Source organism: Cygnus atratus, chromosome 14 (assembly GCF_013377495.2).
Source record: "Cygnus atratus isolate AKBS03 ecotype Queensland, Australia chromosome 14, CAtr_DNAZoo_HiC_assembly, whole genome shotgun sequence".
Taxonomy (NCBI): Eukaryota; Metazoa; Chordata; class Aves; order Anseriformes; family Anatidae; genus Cygnus; species Cygnus atratus.
The window spans coordinates 7,078,319-7,093,237 of record NC_066375.1 but is presented as its reverse complement, the minus strand read 5'-3'; the positions used below and the strand labels follow the sequence as shown (position 1 = coordinate 7,093,237).

The 14,919-nt window shown below is 58.7% G+C and overlaps 1 protein-coding gene across 3 annotated transcripts; it reads left to right on the top strand.

Annotated features, from left to right (window-relative positions):
* Positions 1-1,120: 1,120 nt before the first annotated feature.
* On the top strand, positions 1,121-14,711 carry LOC118254533 (LON peptidase N-terminal domain and RING finger protein 1-like). 3 transcript variants are annotated; one of them, XM_035559837.2, is made up of 12 exons: positions 1,121-1,770; positions 5,011-5,129; positions 5,955-6,077; positions 6,616-6,726; positions 7,516-7,642; positions 8,223-8,316; positions 9,709-9,823; positions 10,449-10,570; positions 10,797-10,955; positions 11,640-11,802; positions 11,946-12,092; positions 14,418-14,704. In XM_035559837.2, the coding sequence occupies exons 1-12, from the start codon at positions 1,401-1,403 to the stop codon at positions 14,466-14,468; spliced, it is 1,701 nt and encodes a 566-aa protein (XP_035415730.1). In that variant the 5' UTR covers positions 1,121-1,400; the 3' UTR covers positions 14,469-14,704. The 3 variants fall into 3 exon arrangements, with proteins under 3 accessions (XP_035415730.1, XP_035415728.1, XP_035415729.1); XM_035559835.2 differs by having other exon boundaries at positions 1,155-1,770; positions 12,948-14,711; XM_035559836.2 differs by having other exon boundaries at positions 1,155-1,770; positions 14,458-14,688.
* The last annotated feature ends 208 nt before the right edge of the window (positions 14,712-14,919 follow it).

Genomic DNA, 14,919 nt, shown 5'->3' with positions numbered 1-14,919 from the left:
ATCTGAGAAAGGTCCGGGAGTGTGGCAGGCAGGAGGCCTGGTGGGACACCCCAGGGGCAACTGATGTGGGTGGCTTTGACCCTACCCAAAGCAGATGGGGGACACGGAGGCTGTCCCCAATGGGGCAGGGTCCTGGGCAGCCCCACAGTGCTCCGGGGGTGACTGCGGTCGCCAGTGCCCCGCGGGATGGAGGGCTGGGGAAGGAGGTGCTCGGGGCTGTGCTGCTGAGCAGGGCCAGGGTTTCCACCCGTCTGCAGAGACTGCTTACAAAGATCCCGAACGAACTGCAAGGCCTTCAAAGCCCACAGAAAATAATTAGCTTTTGAACTTTTAAAACCACTCGTGAGTTGTTCAATGAAATCACAGTAGGTTTTGAAACAAAACCTGTTCCACAGCCCCAGCCTCTGCCAGCCACTCCCTCAGTGGGACAGGGGTTGCACCAGCACCGCCGGCTCACCAGTGATCTCCCTCCCTGAGCATCCCTGCCAGCGTGCTCCTGTCTTTGTTTGGCTTTTAGGGACATGCAAAAGAGCCTGTGGAGAGCTGTGCATCATCCTTACATAAAGTCTGATCTGCTAAGCTGTTTTTCCCAGCACCAGCTATCTGAGAGCTGCCATAGCCTTGCTGCTGGGATGAGTGGCAGGGGGATGCTTCCCCCCTGTCCTGGGGGGCTGTGAGCAGGAAGGGGACCTCCCCACCCAGGTCCCTGCTGGTTCAGCTCCCAAAGAGCACCTGGGGAAGACGCAGTGTCCCACCTGCACCGGAGGGACCCTGCTTCGCCCCGTGCACCCTGCAGTGAGGCGGCTGCAGAGTGGGGGCTGCAGGGGCACACTTGGGGTCCCCCAGCCTCACCAACCTCCCAGGCACCCTGCACCCCATCCGACCCACGGGGCTCTCCAGCACCCCACAGCGGGGCTGCACCCCGAGCACCCCAACAAACCCCTGCACCCCGCTTCGTCCAGAGCCCCCCAGCACCCCGCACCGGGAACCGGCCCCGGATCCCCCATCCTCCCCCCATTCCCCCATCCCTCCCGGGTCTCACCTCGGTGCCCGGTGCCTCCGAGCACCCCGTCCCCCGCCCCGTTCCCCGTTACGAAACGCGCCCGGGGCGGGGCGGGGCGGGCGCAGCGCAGCGGCGGCTGCAGCCAGTGGTGCCCCCGCCGGTTACGGGGGGGGGACACACGGTAGGAGCCCTGTCCCGGCCGTGCCGTGCCATACCGTGCCGTGCCGTGCCGTGCCCGGGCTCCGCAGCCCTTTGCCACCGTCCCCCGCCTCCCGTGGGGAGGATGGGCTGAGCCCGGTGGCACTGGGGGGGGGGGCCGGCGGCGGCGGCTCCCGGGATGTGCGCGCACCGCCGGCCCTGGCAGCAGCTCCCCGGCTCCTTTTGAAGGGCAGCAGCGATGAACCGCGGCCCCCCGAGCCCGCCCAGCGGGGGTAGCCCCGTCCGGTGCCCCCCGGGGAGCGGGGAGATGCTGCGCTGCCCGTCCTGCCGCCTGCACCTCTGGGAGCCGGTGACGGTGTCGTGCGGCCACTCGCTGTGCACGCCGTGCCTCGGGGGGGCCGTGCCCGCCCGCTGCCCCCTCTGCCAGGAGAAGCTCAAGCTGCTGGGAGTCGGGGGGCCGAGGCGCAACGTGGTGCTCTGCAGCCTGCTGGAGAAGTGCGAGGACCAAGGCGGGCGGCTGGCGGGGTTGGTGGCCCGTGTCCGGCACCATCTGACCCGTGGGGAGGCGAAGGAAGCGCTGGGGATGGCTCAGAAAGGCGTCGAGCTGGGTAAGCATCCCCTGGGTCCAGGGGGGCTTGGGGGGCAGGTTGGGGCTGGTGGTCCCAGGAGGGGCCGGGTGTGTTGTCCAGCTGGGGTGGGGATGCGCGGATGGTGCTGGTGGGGCAGGTGGGTACTGGCGTGGGTCGCTTTGTCCCCATGTCACGGTGTCCCCCATGCCAGCATGAGCTGGGAGACCTGGGGAGCTCATTTGGAGTGCTGGAAGTGCTGAGGAGGGATGGGGAGGGGGTGTACAGAAGCTGGGCTTTTCTCCTGCACCTGCAGGTGTAAGGGACTCATCCCCACCCCTGCCAAAGAGCATCAGCAGAAGGGGGACGTGGCCTTCTGGGGCTATGGTGGCCGGGTTGAGTCCTGATGTTTGTCCCTAGTGCCAGGGCCGTGGGCAGGATGGGGTGCACAGCCGTGTCCCGACAGCCCTGGCTCCTGGCATTAGTGGGCAGCTGGGGAGGAAGGAGCTCCATGGTGATAGCCGAGACGTCAGCAGCTTCCCAGGGGTGTCCGGCAATGTTTCAGCATCAGGGGAAGAGTTTGGGGGCTTGCAATCATTATATAAAACGGCTGGGACTTTTCCACTGTGAGACAGACATGTCTGAGCCCCCCACGGCAAGCAGCGGGGTCCCCCAGCCCCCTTCTGCGCCCAGCCCCACCGAGACATTCATCTGCAGGATCAGGATCAGGCCGGGGGGGGGGGGTCGGTCTGCTTTAACACACAGCCGTAAGTGGATTTCTTAGAGAGTACCGCTGAACTAAAAGGGGTTACACAACGTGGCCGGAGAGCAGGGGACTGGGGCGGCGGAGGCAGGAGGTCCTCTGGCGTTTCGATGACAGCGCTGTGCGGGCAGCACCGAGCTCCGCTCCCGCTGCAGGCACTCACTCCTTGCTCACTGCTACTGCCAGACAAGTGCCAGGGGTGCACGGCGCGGCTGAGGGGCCAGCGGTCCCGGTGCTGGCAGCGGAGCGTGGGTCCCTTTGTGCAGCCTCCCCGGGCACCCCCTTCACATCCTCCACGCCCTTTGTGCAAAGCAAACACATATGCGCCGTCCTCTGCTACTCTTTTCATTAGTGCCAGGCCTTTGTCTTATTGGGCTGTACGCTTAGGTGTTTCTTTTTAAAAAGCCTCCGCGAGGAGAAAGAGCAAACTGCTGCAAGCTCTGTCCTTGGCCTTTCTTCACTACGTGCTCGGCTCCCCGGCGGTCAGGGGAAGCTGGGTTGGGGCAGCGAGGAAGCATAAATCGGCTGCAGCTCCCATAAACCTGTGTGTGTCGGTGCTGATTGGGCTCTGCGATGTGGGTGGTGCTTTTGGGGCAGGATTCCCACCCCCTGAAGCCTGCTGACCACTTTTAGGCTGCTCAGCTTCTTCTGGGCTCCTCTTAAAACCGAAGGTTAATAAAAGCTCGCCGGGTGGGAACGTGCATGCTGGTTTGCACAGTCCTGCTCCGTGCTGCCCAGGGCAGGGACCCTCGGCTTTGCACAAAACTCGCTGCCAGACGGAGCAGCTCTCTGCTTGGCAGAGACTGCGTGGCTAAAGCGAGCAGAAAACCAGAAGGTAACAAGTTGACAAAGTGAACAGAAAGGCGCAGTGTAACACAGGAGGGCTCCCGATGTGCCAGGAGCGCTGTCAGTCACTCCGCAGCCGCCGGTCTGCCAGCTGGCTCCCGTCCTCAATGTCTAATGATATCATAGATCAAAAATAGCTGCAGCACCAGAGAAATGCAGAATTCGTAGCCTGCTTTTACACATCTTGTTTTTGCCAAAGCGAACACTTTATTACCAGGCAGTGCAAATGTTCAAATGCGTTTGCCCATGTGGAAAATAAGCCCCTGGACTTTGTACCTGTGTTTTTATCTCCGCGTGTCACTGCGAGCTGGAGCATTTCATCTCTAGATGTGTGCCTGAGGGACGGGTCACGGCACAGCAAGTTCCCCTGCTTCCTGCTCCGGGTGCCAAGGTCATGGCTGTCATCACGCACGCACGTGGGCTTGAAGGGAGCACACGGTGCCCTCTCAGCCTGGCTGCTGCAGGGCAGCTTGGGATGGGAGGTCTGACTTGCACCTGGAGCAGGGCAGAGAGCGGGGTCCTGCTGTGCCCCACACTGGGCACGGGGGTGGAAAGAGGCAGGAGCTGCCCTGGAGCTTCCTCCTCATGGCTGGACATGGCAGGTGCCTGGGCACGGTGGCAGCGGTGGCAGGTAGATGCCAGGTTCCTGCACCGTGCTGTCACGGGGCTGCGAGTCGGGACCTGCTGGGTGCTGGCACGGCTGCATCAGCGCCTGGTGTGAACCGGGGCTGGGAGGAAAAGCTGCCAGGGCTGGGAGTGCGGGAGACATCGCCAGCATTGCTGTCTGGCTTCAAAGTGACCCTGGATGCTGGCCCTACCGTCATCCCACGGGGAGCCAGCAGGGACAGACGTGATGACAGCGGTGTCCTGCCCAGAGGGACCGGGGTTGCAGCTGTGCTTTCCCCACCGCAGCGTGTCCCCGGCCCCAGCCCTTGGCAGCCATCGGGTGATGCTCGCCGCTGGGGGAGGCGCGGGGCCGCTGCCTTGGCTGGCAGTCAGCAGCAGATGTAGGTCACCTCCGTGGCTGTGATATAATGGGGTGGGTCTGCGAATCCTGCACGGTTCAAACCCACAAAGCATCGCCACACCTGGCTGAGTCGTGCTGCCTGGGATTTCGGAGTGCTGGTTTCCGAGAGGGGCTGCTCTGCACCACGCCACCCGCAGTGTCCTGGCCAGCAGCGCCTGCACGCTGAGGTCCCACCAGTGACATTGTGATAATGCAGGCCTGGGTGCCCAGTTCCCTTCCTCTGTTTAGGGAAACCTCAGCCTTTTCTTGTGCTGGGGGGCCCAGAGCCATGTGGTGGGGTGGATCTGGAACCTTCCTTGCTCCCCCAGGGTCTCTCCTCACCCTGCGGAGAGCACATGTGTGGTACAGCCTTTTTGCTGCACCCCAAAAGGATGGATGAGAGCCCAGATCCCACTGCAGCTGAAGCTGAGCCCCAGGGCAGCAGTGGGGCCCCCGGCTGAGGAAAGATGGGGAAAAACACAGGGAAGAGGCTCAGAGTTTAACACAGATATTTGGGGAAAGGACTTTCTTGCAGAGTTATGGGGCTGGTGGCTCGTGCCAAAGAGGAGCTCGTGTTTGGCTCGAGCTGCCTGCGCAGCCCATGTGCCCCCTGGCCGTGTGGTCCTGCACGGGCTTGTGGCACAAGCCCCCACCTTTCTCTTCCCAGCCCCAGATGACACCTCCCTGCGGCGGTGCCGGGCAGAGGCGTTCGTGGCCCTGGGGCAGTACCCGGAGGCGCTGGAAGACCTGGAGGCTGTGTGCAAGGCTGAGCCCACAGAGCACGAGGTGAGCGGAGGGGAGGCTGGAGAAGCCTTGGAGCCACATCCCTCTGCATACGGGAGCTAATCCTCCCAGAGGATTTCCCCTTGCTGTCCCAATGTCCCTTGGAAAGCTCGCTCCCCTGATCACAGAAGGCAGAGGAAATTTTGGCTGTAGGGACACAGATAATTTACCTTTAATCCAAAGGCCTTAATCACAGTCTCTTGCCAGCCACTGATTGCTGGGCCCAGCGTGTGGTTCACAGGCGATCCTGAGTTCTCATAGCCATTGGATTCATCCTGCCCAGAAATTCACTGCCCAGATCCACGAAGCTGCAGACACAGGACGCAAGCACTATGTAACATTAACAGGAGCGCATTGCCCAGCAGTAAAGATCCAGCACCGTGTGCCTGTGCACACGCATCCTCGGTGAGGACGCTGGTGTGAGGGGTCCCAGCTTTGCGCTGGGGAAATGCTGGCTGCGGGCTGAGCTGCCCCTGAAGACACCAGACCTGGGAGCTCACTTGCTGATTTGCACTTGTTGGCAATAGCTTTGCAGCGTCAAAGGCAGAAGCCCTTTGACCCCTTCTCTGGGTCTCTGCAGGGTTTACTTGCTTGGCTGTTGCAACGGTGGAGCCCCGTTTGATGTGGTGCATGGGTCTGGTGGGTAAAATGACCAGTCTGAGTGTGGGGCCAGCGATGTGACCGGGTACTTCAGCCCAGGATGGGAGTGGGCAGGATGCTGGAGGGAGAATCCCTTGGCACTGGGAGCTCGGGGTGCACACAGGAGCTGAAGGGACACTCTCAGCTGTCCACCGTCTCATAGTCAGCGCAGGTTTTTCTGCTTTACAGGGCTTCTTCAGGAAAGGGAAGGTGCTTCTGGAGATGGGACGCAGAACTGAAGCCCTGCTGGCATGGGAGCACTGCCTGACACTGTGTCCCCATTTCCAGCCCGCACAGAGCGAGATGGAGAAGGTGTGTGGGCCCATGGCGTGGCGTGGTCCCGTGCCCTCCTGTCACTCAGGGAGGTGCCCTGTTCCTCTGAAGGACTCGTGTCCCTCACGGTCCTGCTGCTCTGGGTTGGTTTCGGGAGAAAGGGAAGTTGGGTCCTGGTCCAGGAGTTTCCCATTGCCCCGATGTGAGTTTGCTGAAAGCTGTCACTGGAGATCTGGCGTCACTTCATTTTGGTGTCATTCAGGCCAGCACCCACCTGTGTGCCAAAATATTGTCACCGCTGGCAGTGTCCCCAGCATGAGGACTTCATGCCATGAGTGGACGTTTGCCCTCCAGGAGGGAAAGGGCAGGGGAATGAGGAATGACCCTGTGCTCTCCACTGCGCACTTCCTTCCTGCTTTTTTTGGGTAATGGAAAACAGGTCCCAGACCTTAAAATAGACTCTTTTATGCAGTGCCTCCTGCTGCCATCTTCCTTCTGCCAAACTAACACCTTAGGGTATAGCTCAGCCAGCATGTCCTTCTCCCAGTGCCCCGCCGAGCCCCATTTCTCCTTGTAGATCCTCGCCCAGGAGGATGCTCCTTGGCCACGCGCTGCCCACCGGTGCTCGACTGGTCCCCAGGCAGTGGGGGACGGAGGGGACCCTGCATCCTCCTCTGCAGGAGCTCAGGTAAGAGACAATGATGGGACTTGGTGTCCCTTTGGGACATCCCAAACTGGGATTTTCAAGTGATGGGAACAGAGGTGCGGGAAAGGGAGGCCGGGCAGGGCCACACCCAGGGGTGGGCAGCTGCAGGTAGCAGGGGGTGGGAGAGCAAAAACACCCTCAGAAATGGTGCTGAGGGGCTGGGGGAGCAGAGGAGGCTCCTACTGGTTTCCAGTCCTCTCCTAGTTTTGTTCTGCAGTAATTTCCACAAGATTTTAGACCCTTGTGTTTAAAACACAAAAGCCACATTACATTCAGAAAAATAAAAGAGAAAATTTCAGTCTTAATGGCAGTTTTTCATCCAAAAAATACATCTGAGAACAGCTCAGACCACTAGGAGCCATTAAGGAAAACTCATTTTCTGCTCTTTGTCTCCTAAGGAGGAATTTGGCAGGTTTGGAGAGAGGGAAAATGGGAGCAATGGGTTCAAACACACCCCAGTGCCCGGCGGTACATCTGGGCAGGGAAAGCCCGTGTTTTAACCATGAGATAAACCATGCCCTGAATGCATGCTCTGTGCCCCGGTTCTTGGGCTGTTTGTGTTTCCTCCCAGAAAAGTAAAATTTGGCTCCCAGATGCTGTTGGGGGGTTGAACAGGGATGTCTGTCAGGGGCACGCTCTGCTGATGCAAGATGTTAACAGACAGCAATGTGCCAGAAAACATCCTGGTGTCATTGGTCTCGGTGGGGCGGATGGGTTTGTATTCAAAGGAGGAAGGGGTGTCGGGCTCGATTTTCTCCTTGCTGTGTCCAGGACCAGGAGGGAGAGCCAGAGGCCGGCAGAGGGGCCGCGGTGTCTGAGCATGGCCAGGGGACCCCCACCCAAGGGCGACAGCAGGAGCCGGGGGCTGCGGCAGAGAGGCAGCACAGGCTGTTGGCCGGTGAGTGTCTGCAGAGGCTCCAGAACCTCTTCTCCTGCAGAATAACCCTTAACAAGATGTTTTGGCACTGTAATCTCAGTGTTTGTGCCGTGTGCCGGACCAGTGAGCAGAGACGGGCTTTAGATCAGAAGATCCTTGTGAGGGACGTGACATATCACATTTTGGGGAGGCAGCACCTCTGCTGGCATTGGCTTGCCACCAGCACCCAGCCCGATGGCTGCTGTACACCTGGGTTTGCCCAAAGCAGTGGCGATCCCTCGTGGCAGCCACCCAGGCCTCCAGAGACCTCTGTGTAGGAGCTTCTTTGGGTCACTGCACCGCCTGGTGCCTCAGTTTCCCCGCCTGCAAAAGGAGGTGGAGATACTGCCTTCTTCTGCCAAGTGCTGGGCAAGCTGTGGGTGAACACACGTGGGTTAACGGCTGGGTTTATGTCACATTTATATTACGTTTTTGCTTTTAATCTTCAAAGCACTCATGTAGCAGCTAATTCCCTACACCTCAGAACAAGGCCAGAAAGCAAAGATTAATTCTCAGTATGAAAATGGGGGGTCTTTCTTCCCTTCTCTTCTTTTGCCACCAGGTAACGAAGAGGAGGCAGAGGCAGCAAAGTGTAACCAGCTGTACCTCGGGGAGCTGCTGAGCATTTCTGACTTGGAGTGTTCCCTCTGCATACGGTGAGTCCTTCGGCTGGGGAGCTTTGGGGACGAGGAATTGGCACCTTCCCAGTTCTGTTCCCTGGTTTGAATCTTTCTTCCCCTCTTAATAGCAAACTCAGTCCCTGGTACTGCTGAAACGCGAGTTTTGGTGGGGACAAGAGATAAGAGGGGCAGATGGGGCAGGCTCTGCCCTGGCAGGCTGTGGGAGCTCAGCTCACTCCGTCCCAGGACACAGCGTGGTTCCACCTGGTGCAGAGGTGGGGTTGTTCAGTAGGGTCAAAGATCCAAGGTGATGGTCGCCCTCTGTAACTGCAGGCCACAACAGGAAGGATTTGCCCCAGGGAAGCACCGTCCGTGATCGGGGCGTTGCAAACCCTGATAGACCAGGGCAGAGTCTGTGTCCATCTCCAGCTCTGGCTGGGGAAGGGCTCGGTGCCTTTGAGGGGGGTGAGTGTTTTAGAGGACATGGTGAGACCAGGCTGTAGTTTTTGGCGTGTCCCAGCACCTTGGGCAGTTGTGCAAGCGCTGCTGCCAGAGGACTGGGCGCTGTGCTTCTATATGTGTGGGACAGTCAAGGTTTCCTGCACGGTGGCTTGCTCCAGGTCTGGGCATGGCATGGGAGGATGAACTGTGAGTGAACTGCCACGGGGAGGGAGCTCAAGGCTGCATCTGGTCTGAATTAGGTGAATTTAATCTTTTCCAAGAGCAAGGAAATGTAGTGTTCAGGAAGAATCAGGGCTCAGTGCGAATGAAGAAGGAGACCCAAGCTGCACCTGCAGTGGGGGATTTCCATGGGTATCAGTGTCCCCGCTGAGCTGGGCTCAAGTCCTTCATTTCGTTTCTGATCCTGGAGCCACCCAGGAGTGACCTGAGCTCTTGCAGCCGGAGGAGGAGGCACCTTCCCACTGCGGGCTGCTGGAGAAATGCTCAGCCCAGCAGGGCCTGTGGGCACCCCACAGGGCCGGGGAGCTCAGGCCAGGGACAGTTGTCATCTCCCATCAGTGTGCACGTCCAGCAGCCTGAGCCCAGGCTTCTAATTACAGGAATAAGCCAGCTAGGAACCTTTACATTTAATTAACAGGAGTTACAAGTGAAGATTAGCTAATGCAGCTTTAGTGAAAGCAAGTTGCATAGCCTCATACTGCCCAGGCTTGGGAAGCACGGCATGAAACAGCTTCCAGCGGCGTCTCATCCTGCAGCATCGCTGTGAATTTCCCTTGAAGTGGCAGGAGGGGGTAGGGGAAATGCCTTGATCCTGCTGGAAGCAAAATCCCATAAGATTTTCGAGTCGCAGTAAGGGGATTCAAAGACGCGGTACCCACAGCACAGGGCTGGGCACGGCCGGGAGCTGTGCCTATAGCAGACGTGCTTCTTCCCCACCTCGGTCCATCGATGGTGGCTCTTTTGCAGGATGTTCTTGGAGCCGGTGACGACGCCGTGCGGGCACACCTTCTGCAAGGAGTGCCTCGAGCGCTGCCTGGACCACCGGCCCAACTGCCCCCTCTGCAAGCAGAGCCTGAGAGAGGTGAGGGCACGGGTCTCCACGCCAGCGGTGTGCCCGGGGCTGGGGGCAGGTGGGACACGGGGGGCATGCAGGAGGCAGGGGACAGGCAGGAGGCAGGGGACAGGCAGGATGCTCGCATGCTGGCGGCCGCCTGGCCCAGCGGTGTCAGCTCCACTTGTGCAGGAATGACCTGACAGCTGATAATTAAGACCAGGAGATTCATTTCCACGAGATGCCACAGTGATTTAGTGAGATCGTAAACAGGGCTGAGAGTTAGAGGGGGGAGAGAGAGAGGAGGAAGTTAATGCTAATTACTTTTAAAAATGGAAATGGATGGAAAACCTGCTAGCCTGGGGATTTGATTTTCTCTTTAATGAAAAAGGATTGAGAGGAGACCATTGGGGAAATTAGGTTGTCATACACGGACCACATCAGTGTCAGTGACAGGAGGCTGCGCTAGATGGGCCCCGGGTCTGAGCCAGCGCTGCTCAGTCCTGCAGTCCTCCCTGGTGGGCTTCAGCCCTCGCTCTCTCACCTGAAGTTACCCTCGGCTCCAACACACGTGAGCATGATTCAGAGCTCAGGGTGGCCTCGGGGCTCCCGTCCTGCTCTTGTCCAACCTATTTCTGGGTCTGTTTTCTCTCAGTACCTGAAGGCTGGAAGCTACAGCTGCACCGTGCTGCTGCAGGACATCATGCTGGCCACCTTCCCCGCACAGCTGGCCGAGCGCCGGGAGCTGCACCAGGCCGAGATGGCCGAGCTCTCCAAGTAAGAGGGACCTGCTCTGGTGTGTGTGGGGTGTGTGTATGCAGGTGGGGGCTTCTCAAGCTTCTCACCTGTAGGACCGCATCGTGGCGGTCTGCACCACAGCATCACTTCGTGGGGTAAAGGACAGATGCGGTTTGGGGGAGCAGCCAGGGTGCGAGCCGATGCAGAGCCTTTGGTGGGATTTATTCCTGGAGGTGTCACAGCAGTGTCCCCTCCTCTCCTTCAGTCTGACCAAGAACATCCCCATCTTCGTATGCACCATGTCCTTCCCGGGTATCGCCTGCCCTCTGCACGTCTTCGAGCCCCGCTACCGCCTGATGATCCGGCAGTGCCAGGAGACCGGCACGAGGAGGTTCGGCATGTGCGTGTACGAGACCGGGAAAAGGTGAGCTCTGGGACGAGGCTGCTTCCTTCTGGCCCGGCTCGTTTACCCCTGTCTGCTCCAGCTCCACATTTCTAAAATCCCGAGTGGTTCAGAGAGGGGGAACGGGGTGCGATTTCATCTCCCACTGCATCCTGCTGGCAGAAATCCCAGGGAGGATATCTCCGAGCTGCCTGCCCATGGCCACTTCATGGTTCCCTTACTTCTCATACTCTGTCCACAGCAAGCTGTGGTTGCACATGGGCCAAACGGGCTTTTGTTTGATGCAGCCTGGTCACCTTGTGTTCCTGGTGATACCTCCAGATCTCAGGTGTGCTCAGCCTCTAGGTGCCTATCCCAAGTAGTCCATTAAACACCTGTACTTACATGGCAAATCTTCCCTCCCTGCTCAACTGAAATGAGATAGATAACATCTTCTGGCCTCAGATGGGTTTTGGGATGTCTCTGCAAGGGATGGTATGTTCAGGCCTCTGGACATCAGGGCAGCATGAGGACCTAAGTCATTTTCGTACAAGACAAATCCAAGGGAGCGCTCGCTGTTCACTGCCCTCTTGCAGCAAATGCCAACAGAATTAATTTCTGATTTCACACCATTTCTCTGCTTGGAGATGGTGCATTGAGGAGAAGCGGCTCTCCCACCACCGGCACTGTGCTCAGACCCTCTTTTCTCCTTCTCCCTCCCTCCAGCTTCGCAGACTACGGCTGCATGCTGCAGATCCGGCAGCTGGAGCTGCTGGCGGACGGCAGGTCGCTGGTGGACACTGTCGGCGGGCGGCGGTTCCGGGTGCTGAGACGTGGACACAGGGATGGCTACAACACTGCCGACATCGAGTACCTGGAGGACAAGAAGGTGAGGGCAGGGCCAGGGCAGAAGCCCCCGGTGTGGTGGGACAAAGCCAGGGGAGGAGGAGAAAAGCCAGACAAAGCCAGAGCACCCGCGGTGGGCACCGTGCTCCCCACGTGCCCCCCTCTGCTCTCCTCTTGCCCCTGCAGGTGGCCGGGGAGGAGCTGCAGGAGCTGCAGAGCCTCCACGAAAGCACCTACGAGTTGGCCCAGAGGTTTTGTGAGCACGGAGACGTTGCCTCCAGGCACCTCTTGATGCAGCATGGACCGCTGCCGGAGAAGGAGGAGGACATCCAGGTAACGTCCTGAGGGAAGGGGTGCTCCACAGGGTACCGAGAGAGCCTTTGAATCAGATCCAAAAGAAAAAAAAACTAACAAATGGGCAAACACACAAACCCCACAGCTCAGCTGTGCTCTCCTTTCCTGTTGTCTGTTCCTTTGAGAAAGCCCTGGCTGTCCAGGGAAGAGGTGCTAAGCCAGCAGGATCCAGTTTGCTTATTAAGTTGCTCTGACAAATTCAGATTATGGGGGAAAAAAAAACAAAAACAAAAACAAAACACCAAAATTTAGTTTTCACTCTTTCAAGAGGGTGCTACCTGCCTGGATCTTTACAAACAAGCCTGTCCTGCTGTTCTCTGAGCAGCGCCCAGCTGCTGTGCTCTTGCTGGAGCAGCTGGGCAAAACTAAAGCAAATGCCCCAAATCCTCCATCCCTGGGGACCCTGGGGAGGTTGTGCCAGATGCTGGATGTGGCACTGACTCTACTATGGTGGTGGTGGCTGAGCGCTGCTGTGCTGGGGTGCCTCTAGGAGCGTGCAGGATTTTGCCCATGTTGTTGAAAAGTGTGGTGTTAAACAAACCGATGTGCAAGGTATTTCTCTGTTTGTTTCGTACAGACTTTCTCGGTTGCCTCTGTGGGGGGAGAGTCCCTAGGGAATGTTTGCCTGGAAATTGAATTAGTTCATCCAGCCATCTCACGCCTAAACAGACGAAAGGGCTGCTCGGATGAGTGCCATAGCCATGGCAGGCAGCGCTGCAGGATCCTTCTTACTACTCCAAGCAAATATTTCCTATCGGCAGTGCTGCCTGAAGGCCGTGCACCTCCCCGCCTTGCGGCTCCTGACGCAGGGCTTGCCCCCTCTCTCCCCTGCAGGCTTCTGCCGACGGCCCGATGTGGTGCTGGTGGCTCATCTCCATCCTGCCCCTCGACCCGTCCTTCCAGCTGAGGCTCTTCTCCAGCACCTCGCTGCGCGCCCGCCTCACCCAGCTGCAGCGCATCCTCCTGGCTCTGCTGCAGCAGCCCCCGGCCGAGCACCCCCTGCCCGAGCACAACCCCCGGGGCCGCATCTGAGCCCCCCGCCCCGGCAGCCCCCGCTCTGTTCACAGGGGAGACCCCCCCTTCCTTCCTTGGGCTTCTTCGTGCATTTCTTCATGGTTTGAACCCCAAGGAAGGGACCTCAGCGATGGGCTGGGCTCTCTCTGCCCGGCTCGGTGGGGCCCGGTGGTGACTCGACGCCGTCCGTGCTGTCCCCATGAGCTGCGACCATGTCACCGGTGGGGACCAAGCCAGAGAGCTGGGTTGTGTCTTGGGAGCCAAAATCCCCTGGTGAGCTGCTTCAGCGCTAGGGAGGACTTTCCCTAGGGCAGAGGACGGAGTGCCAGGGCTGCTTGGGTTTTGGCTCTTCCTCTCCAAAGGACAGTGTCGGGGTTTTGGTAGATGGCCCCACTCCGTGCATCAGGGGAGGGGGGATTTAAGGCTTGGGAGATGTGGCACCAGGAGGCAGAGAGGTCCCAGGTGGCTTCCTCCACCTGCAGGAGCTGAAGGCTCAGCCTCTAGTGTGAGTTTGGCTTAATTTCTCTTTGAACTGGAAGGAAGGTTCAATTAAACGATCTGATATCCCCGACCCTGCTTCTAGCCACCTCCTTGGCCAGGCAGAGGAGGCGGCACTGGTCAGAGCGGGGCCACTGCCTCTGTGTGGCCATGGGGACGGGTCCCCACTTGCCGATGGCTGCTCCCGACCTGGGTCAGGTTGGGCTTTGGGGTCAGACCTGACACACGGGTGGGCTTGAAGGGGCTGATAGGAGAATTAAGGCTGGCGGTGCTTGTTGAGACTTTCTGCCCCTTGAGCAGTGCAATTTCCCCGTGTTCAGTGTTTCTTGTGACCCTTGAATTTGGGACCCAGGACAGTTCAGGGTCCCCGAACCAGCACGGATTGAAGTCAAAGCGGATCTCCAGAGGGGCTGGGGAGGGCACAACACTGGTGGCCGATGCTGTGAACCCCATGCAGGGGAGCAAGTGCCTGTCTGCAAGTGCCTGGCTGCTGCTCCTCTCCAGAGAGAGGGAAAAAGTCACTGCCCCCCTTCTGCCTGCACAGGCAAGGCTTTACTCCATGGAGATCCTAAAGGGTTGGGATTTTTGTCTCTCATCCATAATTTCAGTGACTTTGGGCTGAAATTTAGGAGTAATATTGACTTAGTGAGTTGTTGAATTAACATTAATTCCAGAATCATGTCCCTGCTTTCGCTCTGTCTGGAGGCTGTTACCTGGGGAGGGGGAGAGGCGGTGGGGTCGGAGCCACAGGGCCCCTTCCTGCCCATCAGTCCTCTCCGTGTCCTTCTGCAGGGTGCCACTGGATTTTGGGAAGTGCCTTTCTTTTCTGCAGGGTGGATGTGAGCACCCGCGTGACCCCCCCAGCCCCACAAGCTGCCCGATTACCAGGTGTGGGAGCTCCATGGGTCTCTCCGTGGGTCTGGGCCGTGTTCGTGCTGGGACCCAGCTTGCTGCAGGAAGGGACTCGTGCAAATCGCTCCGGTTTGTTTGGAGCGCCTTTGGGGTCCGTGTTAGCATCTTCTCTCTTTGAATTCTTTTTTTCTTCTTGGTGACTGAAATAAAGAACTTCGTTGTTGTTGTTTTGTTGCTGGTGTTTGCCTTTTAGCCACTCATTGACGAAAGCTGGAGCATCCCAGGGAGATCCGGGACACGTGAAGAGGCTATGCACTGGTGGTGGTAGGTTAGGTGGGCACAGTGGACACAGGGTAGATAGCGGCAAGGGGAAAAAATAAATCGTTTTGGAGGAGACAAAGAGCATGTTAAAACAAGCCAGGAGGACTGGTTCCTGCATGTC

Coding starts and splice junctions, on each gene's coding strand:
- LOC118254533 (XM_035559835.2), top strand. CDS start 1,401: ATGAACCGCGGCCCCCCGAGCCCGCCCAGCGGGGGTAGCCCCGTCCGG. Junction 6,727..7,515: donor CCTCCTCTGCAGGAGCTCAG/GTAAGAGACAAT, acceptor TGCTGTGTCCAG/GACCAGGAGGGAGAGCCAGA. Junction 10,571..10,796: donor GAGATGGCCGAGCTCTCCAA/GTAAGAGGGACC, acceptor CCTCTCCTTCAG/TCTGACCAAGAACATCCCCA.